At 39.2% G+C, this 17955-nt stretch overlaps 1 protein-coding gene across 1 annotated transcript in view; it reads right to left on the reverse strand.

Annotated features, from left to right (window-relative positions):
• brinp3a.1 (bone morphogenetic protein/retinoic acid inducible neural-specific 3a, tandem duplicate 1) overlaps window positions 1-17955 on the reverse strand; it is a 59266-nt gene that overhangs the window by 16476 nt on the left and 24835 nt on the right. The window contains exon 4 of the mRNA XM_008295508.1: window positions 17074-17258. Coding sequence (XP_008293730.1) covers window positions 17074-17258 — 185 coding nt within the window. The remainder of the gene's footprint in view (window positions 1-17073; window positions 17259-17955) is intronic.

Here is a 17955-nt window from a genome sequence, read left to right on the forward strand (position 1 = left end):
AAGCTGTCATGCTATGTTACCAGGGTACATTGCCATGATAACCAATGCTGCATACCACAATTGCTTCAGAGCAGGTTATCTGCAAGATAACAGATCAACATGTATAAAAGCACTGCCGATTAACCAGGAAATTTTCTTGGAAGATGGCATCACTGTTCATAGAAGATCCCATGGAGCTCAGTGCACACGGAGTGCGAAAGGGTCTCCTAGGAGGGCAGTAGTTTTTAGAGGCCGACTAAACCCTTTGGCTTTCCCTAACAAGCATCTATATCAAGACATAGATTCTCAGCGGAGGGAACTGCTTTCTTTTGTGTACTTCTTGAGCCATGTGTTGCCAGCGTAACATGGCAAAGTCGTGCACTTACAGTTCCTCAGACTGTTTGCACTGACTTGTGTTGTTTTGCAGCGGGCACTTTTATGTATGCTGTGGGTGATGTGAAGAACCAAAGCAAACACATGGTCCGCCGCACAATTCGCAAAGGTGTTTTTTGGTTCAACAGAGCTGCTTGATGCATTTGTTTTGTTCCTTGACCACCTGGTTACACAGTCTATATGAGAGAGTTTCTATGAACAAGCAGACAATATCTTGAGTTGACTACTTGATATATAAAGTAAACAATGTAGATCCTATGACATTTGTGTTTTAAACTCCATTCTTGGGTTTCCCAGATTGATTGGTGCTGAACATGTCTCGATGAGAATGCAGGTGATTTTGTCAATCATAGGTTGTTTCACAGCATCATTGTTCAGGTAAAAGACAAATAGGGATACTTGTTTGGGTCATACTTGCACATTGCCTACATGGGCAGTAATGGTTTGCAGAAAAAGAAGCAGTGTAGATAATTAAAGGTCATTCCTTTTTAGCGCATCACATGGGTCACAGTTGGAACATCTTTCTCTTCTTTGTGTTGTTGCTTGAAATACACATTGATCCTACATTTACCACAACATGCTGCTATGCTGTAGAAGGACTCAAAATGAGTGCATTTGCTCTCTATTTGCTTCCAAGATTGTTCAACACCAATACGGGTGCGACTGAAAGAATATGTGTAACTTGACTTACACACTGTAAGAATACATCTAAGCAGCACATGTCATTCCTTTGGCTTTGGCTTCAGAAGCTGTTGCTTTTAGCCTATTATTGAAATTGCTCATATCAGTTAAGCGTTACAGTTTAGTGTTCTAGTGAGAATATGACTCATAACTAGATTGGACTGACTTAACAAGATGATAACCAGCTTTGTGACACAACTTATACATGGTTGCTAGGTTCAGTGAAGCTGTATGTCAAAAAGATATCCTGGATATGTCTTGCTCTGTGGTATAAGTCCCTGGAGTGGTATGTGTCAGTGAGATATGAAATGAGACTGGCAGCAGCCTTGTTAAAAGCATCCCTTGTACATAAGAAATACGGTTAAAATGTTCTCAAATGTATGAGAGTGTTTCACAAATCCAAATACATGGCAGATATCTGGTTAGATGGCTCGATGTCTCAGTCACTGGTTAATCAGTGTGGCTAGACTATCCCTGGTTATGTTAGCTATGTCCAGCTCATTTATAGTTATCTCCTGAACTCACATGCAAAGATGAAATTGCTTGACATTCAGACATTTTAAAAGCATGTAACTAAGCTATAAGGAACCAGAATAGCCTGTGTATGTTGACTGTCAGTCATCCAAGTCATTGTAATCCGAGGAGTTTCAGTAGAAAGCAACTGGACTTCTCTTTTAGATTCTTCAAGAACCCCTTATCTCTCATCCAAGAGGCTTCTTCAGTTCAGAACTGAAGCTCCTAGAACCAGAATAGTCTCTTCATCAATTATTTCAAGCACATTTACCTGCAGTAAATGGAAATAATGAAAACGAGTATAAATATATATCTATATATAAGATCATTGGCATTAAATTTGCATATTGTGTATTTAGTGGCACTGAGCAGTACTGATGTGACAATCTGATCATCAGCCAAGAGTGGCTGACTAATATGAAGCAGCTCCTGCTGTGGGGAAGCGGGATGTGTAGATTAAATATAAGTGGCATACCATCTGACCACTGTGAAATTGGCACATGCCACTAGACCAGGAGTGTTATACCACCAGCCAGTTTTTAAGCTCAGTGCTTCTTCGGTAATTAGTGGTCCTTCATGATAAACATCCCTTGTTGTTGTCTGTCAGGAGTTTTTGAGCTAAATTGTGTTTATAAATTCATCATGTAAAATTTAGCTTAATATTGGTTAACCGTTACATGTTGCACAAAGACTACCAAAGCATGATTCAGCGCAACATATTTTCTCACTCTAGTTTCTCATTTCATGATTTGATTTTTGAAATCAGTGACACATGATATGAAGTTCTGTCAAAGGTGTATACTGTGAGCTTAAATGGTGTGACAAGGGATTTTTGGCAACTCTTGGTGCACCTGTGGAGGAGCTGAAAACAGAACTACAGTTAGATTATAGTAACAGTAGGTGTGACTGCTTCAGGCATGACCAGTTGAGCCATCTTTTTTCATTGAAACGAGAGCATTTTGTAAAGTGACAGTGAGACAACAGAGTGGGAAGGTTTCACCACACAACCTTTACCTGGAGGACACTGATGTATCTGTGTGGAAGATGTAAAATCTTCTTGAGAGAATAAATTACATTCTAAGTAGGCTATCAGTCTGAGGATGTTAAATTACTGCAGCTTGAGAGGAGTAAACACATTTGGTTAGCACAAGTTTCTCTTGTCCCAGGAGGACTCTCGTACAAATCGCAGAAACAGTTCAGTGACATGAAGTGAGGTGCCAAACGTGTTGGCAGAAGTTGTTGGTTTAACACTGACAGAGGGTGAAATACCAGTTAGTCTATGGAGGATTCAGCCAACTTATTTATCCACACTTCATGCGTCATTATGGTATTTTTGTATATCTAACAGCCTGTCGCACAACAGTGTGTGTACGCAATTATTCCTACTTCAAAGACCCCCCCTGGTGAAAATCAAGTTTTTATCTTGTTAACATACCCATATGGTGTTTTTATATAGTGGACAACATATGAAATAAGCAGCCAACACCATGGCTGAGCGGTTCCACCTTGAAGCTGCTGCGTACCAATGACAGAATCAAAAACACAGACTCAGCGGGATTTCACACATAGCAAACCTATATAAGGAACCAATCCTGTCCCTGGTGCAGCTTTCTGTATCATTATTCTTCTTCAAACTCTTCAACTTAACGGTGTGTAACGTTTACTTTGACAGTATGTGAGCGGTCATAGGTGAGCTGGTATGCTCGAGCTGCCGTGAGTGGGGCAGTGAAGGCACAGGCATAGGCTATGTTGATCCGTAGAGCTACAACTAAACCTTTATAAAGACGAAAAGATTGTCATTCATGTGGGAAAGAAACTAAACTTTATAAATATGTAACTTTGATACACACAGATGAGTTTGTAGAGGTTAAATAAACAACCACAGAGGGACTTTAAGGATTCACATTTAAGTCACATTAAATCGCGATTACAGAAAAATGCACTGGAAACTACAACTGCTCATGAGCGTTCCGTCATGAGTAGGAGTTTTGGAAAGCGTCGGCTGGAGGCAGCAAGGTCATTTCGTTTTACACTCCTGCTCGAAGTCAGGTTAATTGACTCAACAGAGCAGGTAGGAGTAGGGGATGAAAACAAATCACATCAATTGACGCACACGGAGGCAATTCTGTCCTGCCTTTTTTGCAGTTCACATTTGGGAAGCAAGTGTTATTTGAAAAAAAAAAAGACGAGCATTCACAGTCCTGTATACAGTTAAGCAGTGAGTTGTGTGGGCAAGGATTGTCCAGATTGCCTGAAAGCCACTGCTTGTCTGAATAAACAGTCTGTGTAGTAATCATCTCCCGTGTCCTTTTGTCTGTGTTGGACAGCCGAGTGAAATAACATGCAGTATGCTCGGTACATTCGTAAAAACAGCACCTGTGATTTGTACCCAGAGCTTGTCAACCTAAATCACCATAACTCTTAACAACAGTATAGAAAAGGTAATAGCCAGCAGTAACGGCAAAGCTGTGTTTGTAACAGATGTGGAATCTATGAAGAGTGTCCAATACGTGTGTAACATTTTGAAAAACAAGACCTAAATGACAGCAAATCTAACAGAGTGTAGAAGATTAGATAGTATTTCTTGTGTAGCATCTGTTGCTTGCTTGTATTTACTTATGAAAAAGGAAAGTGAACCTGTCCTTGCTTCTTCCTCTTCTTTCTTTTTTTTTTTTTTTTTTTTTAATCCCCTCCTGTGCGCCAGGGGAAATGATTCTCTGGGACAAATGAAGCTTTAGAAGCTGTTGAGGCAGATAACTGATACACAGTTTCACTCGAGCTGAATGTGTTTATTTCCATAACCGCTCGGGTGATCTATTAAAACTCACTGCTTATTCTCTGCTGGCTAAACTCTGTAACAAATTCTTTATGGGTGAACTCAATACAATAATATCGAGAGAGCGAGACAAAAAAGCAAACTGGTTTTTGGAAACTGCTTCAATTTTCTAGTGTCATTAGGTCATTCTCTGCTGTCAAAATTAATCTGAACCGCTGCAATAAGACAGTTGTAGACAAATGGGCTCTAAAACACATTACCTGAGTGCAAGAACATGCAGCAGACGGATATACTGATAGTATTGTTTGCACACTGAATAAGGTGACCATCCAGCCAAACTGAGCCTGTTTAGTCCTTCAAAACACAATCACGACTAGTTTATCTGGAGAAAAAAAAAATAAAGGTAGGTTATTTCCATGTGTTCATTTGAAGGGGTGGCGACATTTGGGTTTTAAAACTTTGAAAAGGGTTGTGCTTCAGAGTTAGGTTTTATATCATCCATTCTCATTGCTCTCACTCCACCAATCCACTCAATAGTTGGAGAGTAAAAAAAATATTCCAAGGACTTATTTCTAATGTACTTACTCATTTCCAAAAAAAATGTGCTGTGGTTTTCATGCAGACTGGCCCACTCACAACAGAGCATGAGTGCACCTAATATCTCTCCAGTACATAAGAACATGCAAACATTTTAGAGGAGGAAAAAAAAAGAAAGAGAAAACCTTATGTTGATGCTGCTGCTGCAAATTTTACAACATCCAGGTGCGCTTCGATGGAAGTTTGTTAAAAAAAATAAATAAATAGAAAAATTGCAAATTGGTTAAAAGTGAAATCACTGCTAACATGAAAAAGTGTCTAAAGTAGCAAAATGGCAACATGCACACAGGTGCAGAAAGCTTACACAACCGTCTAAGGCAGCGTAAAGGGCAGACTACTATCTTTCTAGATTACATGGTGATAAGGACGAACTGAAAGAACACAATGCTGAATCCCCTGAAGACGATGTGTAAAAACCTGGAGGCAGGAAAAGTTAGCAGGAACAACTCTGGTGACAGGCATACTAAAAATGTGCACAACATTTGCCGGAGGTCTTGAAAGACGCAACTATACCCAAGCCTCAAAGACACAAAACCAGGTTTTCGGTGACAAATTACAGAAGCATGAACAAAAAAAACAAAACAAAAACAAAAACAACTCCCAAACACTGCAGAACTTCTCCTCTGCTTTGAGCTCATAGTTAAATTGTTCACAATCTCAGTTCAATCATCCTTGACAAAAGCTTGATTTAGAGCATGCGTGTATCCATGGTCCACCGGCAGCAAAGATAAACTGCCAACCTGAAGGGAAATCCATCTCCTCAGCTGTCACTTGCGAATTATTGCCAAACACCATGACGGTGTCTTCTTTTAATATTTTCCCAAAGGTCCAATAAGAGTAACCACATCTCCTTGCTAGATTAATGACAGCAACCATGGTAACCAGCCAGGAGGAAAAGGAAGACTTTTGCCACTGTGGGCAGAAAAGTTGTGTTTCTTTTGACATCTACTTTTGACAAGTACAAGGTCAATGAGGAACATCGAGTACAGAGACGTGAGGAGGAATAAAAGCTGAAAGCTCTGTAGTAGTCATACATCCAATGCTTCTGTCAGTCTCCCACTAAAAAATCCTTAACTGTGGAACTGTTTTTTTAATTTACAGTTACTAAAATATAGTCTTTTGAATACAAAGACATCATCAATTTACCCAAGACAGGAGAGTGAAAAAGTGTGGGCGAGGGAGAGAAGCTGACTTCCATTCTTCTTTTTTTTTTTTATTATTGATGCGTTAACACAATTAATTAAAATCCGAGCAGCCTCCATAGGGACCCACAGATTAATTTCTAACACAGACAGATGTCCAACTTAAAGGAGAAAATTGACCAAATGCAAATCTAAAGATGGCTTTTCTATGCATAGCAATGAGACCATCTGCAAAAAGAACCCAGTGGAGCAGAGCATGTGCGCACAGTCAGCCTTCTCTATTAGAAAGCGACCCCAGAATGGGGCAAAAAAAAAAATCATTTTGTATATTAGACTACTTTCAAGCCTTCCTCGGACATTTTATTTTATTTTAATATATTTTTTTTGCTAAAAGGGAGAAAACACACAAGTTATTCTAAAAATGCAATATGTAAATGACATGGATCAGTTGGCGGGGGGAATTATTAATGTGCCATAATTGAGTACAAGATAATTGTGCTGACTGTGTTGGAATAACTAACAGCTGCATTTAATGGAACATTTAATTGCACTTAAAGGCTTTCCTAGAATAAGCAGTTTGCGATGCTCATACTTGCTGTGGACGTGACTTGTTTATCTTATCACGATGAGTTTAACTCTGCCCTCCAGAAATGCCTTTTGATGTCTTCTCACTGTCTAAATACTCCTCTAGAATTTATTAAGCCCGGAAACATTCCTTATGTAAATTCCCAAAATCTTTTTCTAAGTGTCTTTAGGGCTGCCTAATCGAGCTGTAAAGTAATATCACTGCAGCAATCGAAGTATTTCTTATCGCAGTGTAATAAATCAAAAATCGTTCATTTGAATAAAAGAAATGGTAAAATTGTATTATAAGATGATCAAATCATTGTAATACAATCCCACTGGAGTGCAGATGACAATATTCAAATGTCACCCTGCCCTACATGTTTTTTGTGATAGCAGCAGTGAATCACAAAAAGTAATCATTTTCAAACTGTTACACAACAAGACAGGTTTTCAGGTTTTGTGGGCAGGACTGCAGAAGTGCTGTGCACCATCCACAGTGGTATCGCAGTATAACAGACACAAACTCATACTCAAATCATTCTCCTCAAGTCTACTCATGCAGAAGTTATTGCCCATTTCGGTGTTCCATTAAGATGTGATTGTTGACCTTTTAGGTAATTTTTCTTCTGCGCTGTACCTGTCTGTTTTCCGCCAATTACGTCTGTGAACAGAAACCAAGAACCTGCAGCCTTTTTGAGATTGCAAGTGAACAATACTCACCAGATCAGTGCTTGAGTTTTGAAAGTATAAATCTATACTGATCAGCCACAGCATTAAAAGGTTGACTGAATGACCCGAGGTTTCCCAGCAGAACATTATATTGAAAAGAGTTGATCTCTCTTTAATGTCGTGTACATGTTAATGTGACTCGTACCACCCACCAGATAATTGTTGCAGACCCAGCACATCCACCCCATGGCAACAGCAGCCTGCCTCAGCAGGGCAATGCCCCCGTCACACAGCCAAAACTCCCCAGATCCCCAACCAATCAAGCATCCAAAAGATGTGCCAGAACAAGCCTGATCCACAGAGGAACCACCCTCCAACCCACTGGACCCAAATGATCCAATGCCAATGTCCTGGTGCCACATATTGCAGGACACCTCCAGAGGTCCTGTTTCCATGGCCCGATGGGTTGGCGCTGTTTTGTTGGCACATTCGGCGTCGACACATTATTAGACAGATGGGTTAAATATTGTGTACAGATAGGCATAAAGGGATTATCAAGAAATTCAATGTAAAACATTAAACAGGAATGTAAGGAAATCAACTTATCTTTTCTTGTTAACTTAATGTAAATGCACAAGTTTTGTTATTTCAAGTGAAGTCAACCTAAAATATCTAGTTTTGCTTCTTAGATAGGTTTAGAACTTGTCTGATTGGAGGTCTTTTGACTTTGAGAATGACAAATTCTGAGATTTTAATCAAAACACTCTTCTTTTGTAGCTTAAAGAACCCATTCACACTGAAGACGTGCTGAATATAATTCAAGATGTGTTAAATCCTGACTGTTTCTTTACATTATAGTGAAAACACGACCATGAAAAAGATTACTATTAAAATCAGGCCCTACTCCTGTACACTTATTTTAAAAGAAAGTAAGTGAAGCAGCCTCACATGTTGTCTTACTGTAGGTATAAAATGGATTCAATACTTGCACCTGATAATTCTTCTTATCAAACAAAGAACTGAATCGTTAAATTGAGAAAATGTTAAAGAAAAGTAAGTCTCTCTTTAACAATTGTTGAAAGACTGTGCAGTTAATTTAATTTATCACAGGTAACTGAACCTGAACTTGTTCAGTTAACTCAGCTAATTTAACATTTCAAAACTGATAGGATGATGTTGAAATAATTATTGAACCTAAGTTCATTCCTTTTTTAAGGCAGCAGAAGAACTCGTGTTTCTGAGTTGAACACACTTAGTACAGAGAGGAAAGGAATTATTGGAAAAATCTACTTAAAACAACGGCTGCCACAACAACTTCAATTTTCCTTGGCATAGAGTCTCCAATTTTGTTTGAATGATGAATACAATTCTTCCCAATTATTCTTACATTTACCGTATCTCTCCCATTGGCACTGAACTCAGTTTAGATCTGCAAAGGCCACTGCATTCATGATTCCTATAATTTCATTATTCAGTGAGCTTTTGTGCCCTATATGGAACTATTGACATGTGTTGTGTTCCTCCTCTTGTTTATTCCTGTTCTCCCTTTAATTTGTCTGTAAAGTCAAACAGGCGAAAAATTCCCAAGTGAGCCCTGAAGGCATCCTTCTCAGCTCTGCATGTAAAAACGTAGCTCTTTCTTCTGCCACACACATTAGTTCAGGGAAACAGTGCCGCTTGTAAAGTTGACATAGCTCCCCTCTGAGATCGCACACAGCGGCCCAGCACACAAGTGCGCTGGCTCAGAACGAGTCATTTCAACTTTTGGAGCAGGTGAGAGCCAGAGTCAGTATTTGGCATCGTAACTGGATTGAACACTGCACAGCTGCTGGTTTTACTCAGTTTCTACAGCGGAGGGGCATATATAGTGGAGCTGAGTTCTCCCACTAGAGAGGTTAAGAACACACACACACACAGAGAAGAAAAAATGGTGCTTCATTTTCTCCCTCAAGTTCAAATATGTTTTATCTACTACAACAGTAAATATGGTTGTTGTTGTGAAAGCAAGTATATAATGCAGGAAAGCATAATAAAAAAACCAATAAAACAGTTGTTGATTATTCAGTAGGAAGAATTAAATACCAGCTTTATTTGACTTCACTGAGAACCTGGAACTGAATATTTACATCTAACAAACTGGATGAATTGATAGAAGGAAATTGTGCCACAAGTTGGCAATTAAAATACCTGTCGTATCTAAATCAGATTATGCCATGTTGTAGATGGATGATAGTCTGTGGTGCCACTGGTGTTAAGCCATTGCAGGGCAACACAGCACTTAGCCTGTTAACATGGTCCACAGATACAGAAGGCTCTGAGGCACATCCATTATTTAAAAATGTTAGGCTTTAATATTATTATAAGACCAGTTAGGCGAGAGCATTTTACTGATGAAGATTCATCACTGCTGCGAATCCCTCATATGAATAATTCTACAAAAACAGCATAAAATGTCACTTAGTGAGCTTGTGTTGTCAGATGTTTGAGCAACAATGGACTTTAAATGGCTGCACTTTCTGCTTGCCGGAGAGAAAAAAAAAAAGAAAAAGTACAAGACAGCATTAATGTTTCATGAAAATCATCGCTCATCTCGAAATTGCCTCATTCGCTGCACCTTCAAGAGTTGTCGTTCGCTTAATCACCACGGTATAGGAGAAGTGCAAATCCACATTTGCATCTGAGATACGTTTCCGCCTGTTTATTCAGTCTTTGAGGATTTCACTGCATGTTTTAAGACCACTTTGTTGCTTTGGCTTACACTCTAATGTCAACCAGAGAGGGATAAGCTTATAAAGTATAAGCAAGAAAAAGGAGAAGAGGAAGAAAATAGCATCAGAATGAGATTATTGTGTGCCTTCAGAAAAAGGAAAAAAAAAAAAAGGCACTTGGAGCCACAGGGGAGCAGATGGGGGACCTTTGGTAGAAGAAAGTGCAATTTAATACTGTATGTGGTGTTATGTTCACTGAGGGAAACCAAGCTACGCTGTTTTACAGGAAGTACGAGTCACTTGAAGAGGGGCCAAGGGAGCAAATTTGATTTTGTGTATTTTGTTTTTGCTCTTCAGGCTTCACTTCTTTTAACCAGCTGCAGATTAAAGAGACATAGCTGGAAGGAGTGACATCCTTAAAAATCTTGACATCCAAAGTCAGATATCAAGACTAAAGCCACGAGCTATCATCCCTCTGCTTACCATACAGTTATCGGAGGCTCCCTCATCTACAACACATCAAGGGGAGGAAACTTATCTTGTTGAAATGTAAAGGGTTTGAAGACATGGTGAGATGACAAAAAGTAGAACATTTATCATCCTTTCTGAATAATGAAGATGCAAAAAAGGGAGAAAAAAAAATCGAATGAATTATTCATGCATGCCAATGATAACAGAAGACGGAGTGCTTTGTTTTTTATTTGTTTTTTTGTTTTGTTTATCCCGCCTTCAAAACTGGTCCAAACTTTGGGAGTCATGTTCTCTGCAACTGTTGCTCTGCAGCTGTTATCTGATTTCCGATGCTTCAGTCCTACTTGTGTTCTCTTCTGCTATGACAAATGAAGTGTAACGCTGCATGACTGACTGAACACTCAAGGCTGGCACCGCAAATTGGGTCAAACATTCCTTATCACTTCTCCCCCCCCCCCATCAATGATATTCTCCTCTTAACTTTAGTTTAATGAATCTTCAATAGAGAGGAGCCTGTGCTGAAAATAAAAGGTAAGCTCGGTGATTGATGCAGCTTTTCCTGTGTACCTGCTGCACCTCGATCCTGGGCTAAAAGGCCTGCTAAATAAGGCCTTTCTGTCCTCGTCTCATCTCTTCTGTTCAGTCGCATATGACACCTTAACTCATTCCACAAAATGTTTGACAAATGACAGAGGCTCTCAAAGGAAATTACTGAAATGGAAGGGCTGATTCATCACACTATGTAACGGCGGCGCCATTTTTTTCCGCGCTCCTATCTCATTTTTCCCGTCTTTGATTATTTTCCAGAGCTGCTGCACTCAGTCCTACAGGCCTTCAGGCCAGGCATTTCTACCATTTAAATATGTTATCTCTTAAAACCAGGGGACCAGTGCTCTTCTTAAAGGCAGCTTTGTTTTGGCGTCTGTCTTCATTGGGGTGAAGTAAAAACCCATGTTCGGAATTAAAGCCTGCTGACGCTGTGAATATTTTACATCAGTCACCTGAAAATGCCTCACAAACAAATGTACCCCAGAGGGCTTTTTCTCTATTCATCTCAATCAGAGGGGTTTTTAGCAGCACTTTGGTTCAGTGGTGGCTGCCAAATCAGCTCAACGTCCTCTTGCCAATTCACTTTAGAGAATGTACAGTTTTATCTCTGATGGACTGCATAGTGGGGCATCACTAAGGACAAGTCAATGAAAAATGGGCTGCATCTCAGAGAAAGGCAAGCAATTTAGTTTTTTAAGCTGCAGCTGCACAGTCAGATCGAGGGAATTAAACAGTCATGTTTCTGCTTTTCAAACAGAGTTCTGTCTCGGAGCTCCTGTTGGCTCCATGCGGCACAGCGACAACTGCTTACTGTTTGTTTACTACCTGGTCTATGGAATGATGTCCCCTTCACAGCTTACTATTCCAACATTCTACAAAGCAGGCGTGCAGAATAATAGAAAATGTTGACCAGGCATTACAGAACATCATAACATTTCTGTGTGCTGGTGAAAAATCTGTCCTGTGTGACTCAGACCTCAAACGCAACCTTTGAAATTGAATATCTGAGCACTGGAAAGGGTTTTTTTCAAACACGCTCTGTGAGCCATTCTTGTTAATGTTTTTATTCATGATATGAATTTAAAGCTCACAATTTAAAATCCAACCAAATGCAGCTGATGTAACGCATGTATCATCCTCACATTTGTTAATTCACCCAGTTCGGATGTTATCAGCCCATTAAAAGGAAATTATCATCCCACGTTATTCCAATACATCAAAGCCAGTAGGCAACTCCTCCACCTTCTTGTAGGCTAGAAAGAGCGTTATGACATATGCTGATCACTGATGAACATAAAGTAACTCATAACATAACTGACCTCTTATGGTTTTGCAAAAAATGCACGTAAAATCTCCTGTGCAGTTTTCACAGTGGAAACTGAATGAAATGGAGCTTTGTTACATGTGGTAAATGTACAGACAGGGTGTACTTTAACTTCAACCAAGTACTTATGGTGTCTAAACCTGACAAACGGAGTGAAATCCAGGGAGTCTAAGCGAAATTTAAAAAAAAAGTCTTAAGTCAAAGAAGAATACTGAAAGAATAGTCTGAGACCAAACTGGGGAATCAGCTGACTCCATCCCTTCCGACCTCTACATGTGGACTTTTATTCCTCTTTGTATATGCAAAATCATGGTTCCATTAAATAGCGTGATGATGGAGCTCCATTAAATGGGATGATAGTGCCCTGCTGGTCCTACTAGAAGATGGAGAAGCTCCCTTCTGGTCCATATGTATTTGAATGATGATAACAGTCATTTAGAGGGCGAACAACATCTGAAGATGGGTGGTTCATTTCAAAACAGATCTTGTACACCTCAAGGTCCTGGCAACACGTGTGTAAGCCCAAAACCAAAGACAGGATTTCTTGCCTCTTCCAGCACCTGCTCACTTCACCATATCAGAATTACTCAGTAATTGTGCCTTTATAGTGAGCAGGTAATGGGTAATGTTAGTTTAAAAACAATTGTAGTGATTAGATTTTCAACAAAATAGAAAAAAAAAATAGCAACGATTTTGGGAGTCAGTTACCTGATAGTCATTAACAAACACCTGTGCCAAAGTTGTTGGTTCTGGGACTTCCAGTGTGAGGTTGTGTTGTTTGATTCCTGTTTTGTTGTCATTGTAGTGTGGTCTGTTAGTCAGAGGAAACAAGCAATTTGAATACATCACCCTGGGCTCTAGGCCAAATAGTTAGTGGAAAAAAAAAAAGTTTATGGCTTCAGTTCCACACGATGCATAATACTGTCATCAGCGACAATTATGCTAACATAATATATCAGAATAATTGTGGTACTAGTACTTAAGTATGTGTTTCCTAAAGCTGCTTTGGATTGTGTGACCTCTTATAGGTCTTGTAGTGACACCTGGAACAGATCCTGTCACTGAGGAAGATTGTCAGTCCGTGTGGATGTAGGTTAGGGTTTGAATTTTTTTTGTTTCTTCTTTTTTTTTTTTTCCATTTGCGGTTTTGTTTTTACTGAGTTCTCGCCCCCAAGTCAAATTAATTTCTGTACTCACTTTGGTGCCCTTATGTGCTGGATGCTTCTCATCTCATGACTACACTCGTCTTCAAAATGTAAATGTCCTTTCACGTCAAGCACCAGTGTCACGCAGCAATATTGTAGGAAAACAAATCCTGTCACGGATCTAAATACAGTTGACATCGAGGCAATAGCTGTGGCTCTGTTAGTCAGGCCAGAGTTTTCAGCTTCTGGTGCTTTCAGTGACAGAACTATCACTGCAGGAACAGGTGTAATCACATGACAAACAGACTGTAGAAGCTGACAGTGTCTCAGATTGGCGGTTTTGCAGATTGCTGTCATTACCTACATTCTGTGACGTTAATCTGTTGTTTACCACAAGCGAGTGTAAACAAATTAAAGCCACGTGAGGGAACAGATTCCTCAGAAAACAAAGGGAAGTCTGCTGCGAAGGGCAAACTCAGCCTAGTCGATTCTTTCAGGCTTGATAACAACTGACAGAGTGATGAATGAACACACCCTGAAGGTATTAAGCAGTAGAAGATGCAGGGTGATATTTACATCATAAGCATATCTTGATATGCACAGCAGGCTGTTTCGTATACAAGCTTGTGAATACACACATGAACGAGCGAGGAGGGAAGTAAACAATACTGCTCGCTTCGGCTCTTCTCTTGGTTGAACTCTGTGTTGCTCATTGAGCAGGAACGTTTACTCAAATGTCACATCAAAGCACCGTAAAGCGAACACGATGCAATGTTCGCAGGGAAACATGTATTTTTAATCACCCAGCTAAACAATGTCAAGCAGATCATTCAGTTTATCCGTTATGAAGCATGATGTTTCTTCTACTAAAAATATATATTTTACATTTTGGTTTGATCAAGACTAACAGCTGCCTAAATACAGCAGACTAAAGTTATTTGTCCACCTAAATATAACAAAACCTTAATCCTACAGCCTCAGATAAAGAAATATACACACTTTTGAAACATTTATCTGTTTTTGGAGGCACTGACAAACAATGATGTCTTGGTGACAGAGAGCAGAAAGAAAGAATGCATGTGTCTTTGTGGATGGTCTGGAAATACAGCATATTACGTGTTTTAACCCGAGCCCTCTGTCAGGCTCATTTGAATTTTCTTTAAATGTTTATACATTTAATATTTTAAGGGTGAGCCAAATATGCTTTGTCTTGTTTTTATTTTATTTCCTTTTTTTTCCAGAACACTCTAGGCTACCCAGATCTTTCATTATTTAATATAATAATACTTGCAGATTTTTAATATTCTTTTTCATATCTATCAAAGTAAACAAGCATTTTGTTTAATGAAAGGATCTTTTTTTTTACACATATTTCACTGTAACATGCTGTCACCAGAGATATGTTTTCATAACTGTGTAGGCTTGATTTTCAGGAACCTGGCAATATTAGAACCACGATGGTGGGATATTACATGACTTAGAAACTGAGAAAGAAAATGTGTTCAGTGCTGAACAAAAAAAAAAAAAAAAAACAAATCATTATTTTACAAGTGTTCACATATAGCATCCTACTTGCAGAAGTGGTAAACCAGACAGGTTTTCCCCCATCCTCCTAAACAAGGGCCCCTCAATGACCACTTTGCAGAGTCCAGGATCACCTAAATCTTTTGAAAACAGCTTCTTAATCATTGCAATGGAAACCAAAACCATTATTTTGTGTTCATGTGTCATATGAGGTGGGACATAACGTCAGACCTCTGTTGGAAAGAATGCAGACATCTCCTATGATTTCAAACAGCGCTAATCTTTGGTGTGCAGAGAAACAACTTGTACCATTGGAAAGTTTAAATTGTGCCCTTATTTCTTGTAATAGTAACATTTCACTGCATAAACATAATATATATGCATGATTACACTGCATACATATTACCACATCTAGATATTTACATATCTATGCAATGAGGATTTCAAGAGTAATTCAAACTAGGTCAGTGGGTGTGGAGATGTAAGCAAGGTTTTATGCAGATTGTAACTCTGATTAAATTTGATGTAAAATCGAGATTATTTGTTCTTTCTAACACCTCGTTGGATACACAAATAACTAGCATTGTTGGAAAGGTCAGTTCTTAGTTACTGCACCTCACTGCAATAAATACTTAAAACAGTTCAACCAGAAACAGAGATGTGAGTCTATACGCAGTGTGTCCGTTGAGATGTGAGTATTCATCTTGAGGGGGTCTCGTCAGAGATGTGAGGCAAACCTGTCTGTAGCCAGCAAACAAATATGTAAAGCCACTAAGAGACAGAAAAAAAACTTGGTGTATGATGTGTTTTCTTGTTGAGAAAGTGTGAGCTTCTGCAAGGGCAGAAATAAATGTAACCAATTTAAATATTTCCACTCTCGTGTCTATGCAGTAAATGTTGAACTTAAGAACCTTGATGAACTCACGAAGCTTATCTTCACATTTAGAGCCAAAATTGGAAAAAAAAAAAAAACAGTAATCCTGTCAGCTTGGCAACCACCTCTGTAACCCAACAGTTTTCTGAAGCAAATCTATTAAGTTAGACAGAACTTGCCTCTCTGAAGACATTCTCTCTGGATAATTTCACTTTAAAGCACTGTTGAAATATTTAAAAGACTACGGCTGGATTTTGGCTTGGACGTTAGGTAAGGTCTTCAAATGTGTTCGCTCTTAATGGTTCGTTCATTAAAAACTGTTAAAAAAAAAGAAAAAAAAAAGCTGTCTTTTATTATACCATATGGAGGTTCCGCTCTTTAAAAAGTTCTAATTCTCTCAACCAAGGGCTTTAAAATATGCTTTAATAATGATATCTTGCTTTTGAGGCAGGCCAAGGTTGCCCATTGAGGGTCTATCCATGGGTTGTAAACTGCATACAGTAATTGGTAGTAAGCGGAAAGTACTTGGCAAGTACTGACCATTGTGGAGTGCGGTTTTCTTAATTTGTTCCAACATGAATTCCCAGAAGGGAGAACGAGTGCAATTACCATCTCAAAAACATCATCACAAAAACAACTGTTAGTCAGAGTCAGGTAAAGATCCCATGATATCCTGTTCTCACCATACTGTGTTTTATATAAACAAGTCTCATGTCGGCTGGTGCATTAAGAGGTAATGTCTGACAGTCAAAATACAGTGAAATACAGTGTCTGAAGGGATAAACACCAAGTCAATTAGGAGATTAAATCCTAAAAGATGAAAAAAAAAAATATGTGATTGGCTGAGGGGAACAGCTCCACTTGTATAAATTAGCTAAATCTGCTGATTGTAGAGTTTCCATTAAATCGCCCCACACTGCCCATGATTTCACTGATTCTTTAGTAAGGAAGCAAATCAAGACCACTTGCCATATTTTGAAAAATACAATAATTACATTTATCCACTGAAACTAAATCTCATTAGATGAAGGACCTCATCAAATGGCTGTAATCACATGTGGAAAAATCCAGCAATGGGGGTAATTTAAAGCTTATTAAAAAAAAAAAAAAATCGGAGTCTTATTGTGTTTGACAGAAGCCCGGAGAGAAGCAGACTTTTACCTTGATGGCAGTGGAGGCGATCTGGATGTGGTGCAGCTTGTGCAGGGTGCTCTCCCTGTCGATGAAGTAGGAGGCAGCCAGCTGGTGCAGAGCTTCCAGCGTCACAGCTGTGCCATTGGATTCACTCACTTCAGACGTCCGACTCAACTTCCGCTTGTCCACAAAGATCATTAATGACTCCTCTCCTACGAACACACACACACGGTGACACAAACTTAATGACTCATCCCCTGTGAACACACACGAGCCGTGTTCCAACATTCTCAGCGGGGCGATGGTAAATATTAACCCGTGAACACCTGCTCGTTATATCATCACCTAAGCAGAGAAGACAAACGGTACTTCTGAAGGTGGAGAGCTGTCGAGAAATCAAACATGCCTTTTTTAATTTTATGCTCTACTCCAAATTGGTGGTAAATCTGCACCTATAATGCAGAAAATTGAGATGGTTTATAGAACAAGCTTTTCAATAAAAAGAGAGACGGAGCTTTCAGAGGATAGTGTATTGACAGGTGGGGGAGGGAGGAAAAGATCGATTGAAATTCCTTTCTAACAGGATTAGGTTTTATGGACAATGTGGCTTTCATTTGGAGAGACAGTAGAACTAGTATACACTACATTACCACTGCTTATAGATAAAGGTTAACACTCTTCACCATCACGCTGCAACAACATCTGGATGTACACAATTACGTCTGTTGTATAGAACGGAAATGTGAGCAATTTTCTAGGGATGTGTTTCCTGTAGAAATCAAGTTACAGCAATAATACAGAATACGTTTCTAAACTACGTTGCAATGAACTTCTTCATTTTGTCCTTTTTCACGATATTGACACACTTTTAAGGATATGCTTTGGAAACACTTGTAATTATCTTGTAAA

The sequence above is a fragment of the Stegastes partitus genome, unplaced genomic scaffold (genome assembly GCF_000690725.1).
Source record: "Stegastes partitus isolate 25-593 unplaced genomic scaffold, Stegastes_partitus-1.0.2 Scaffold23, whole genome shotgun sequence".
Classification (NCBI taxonomy): domain Eukaryota; kingdom Metazoa; phylum Chordata; class Actinopteri; family Pomacentridae; genus Stegastes; species Stegastes partitus.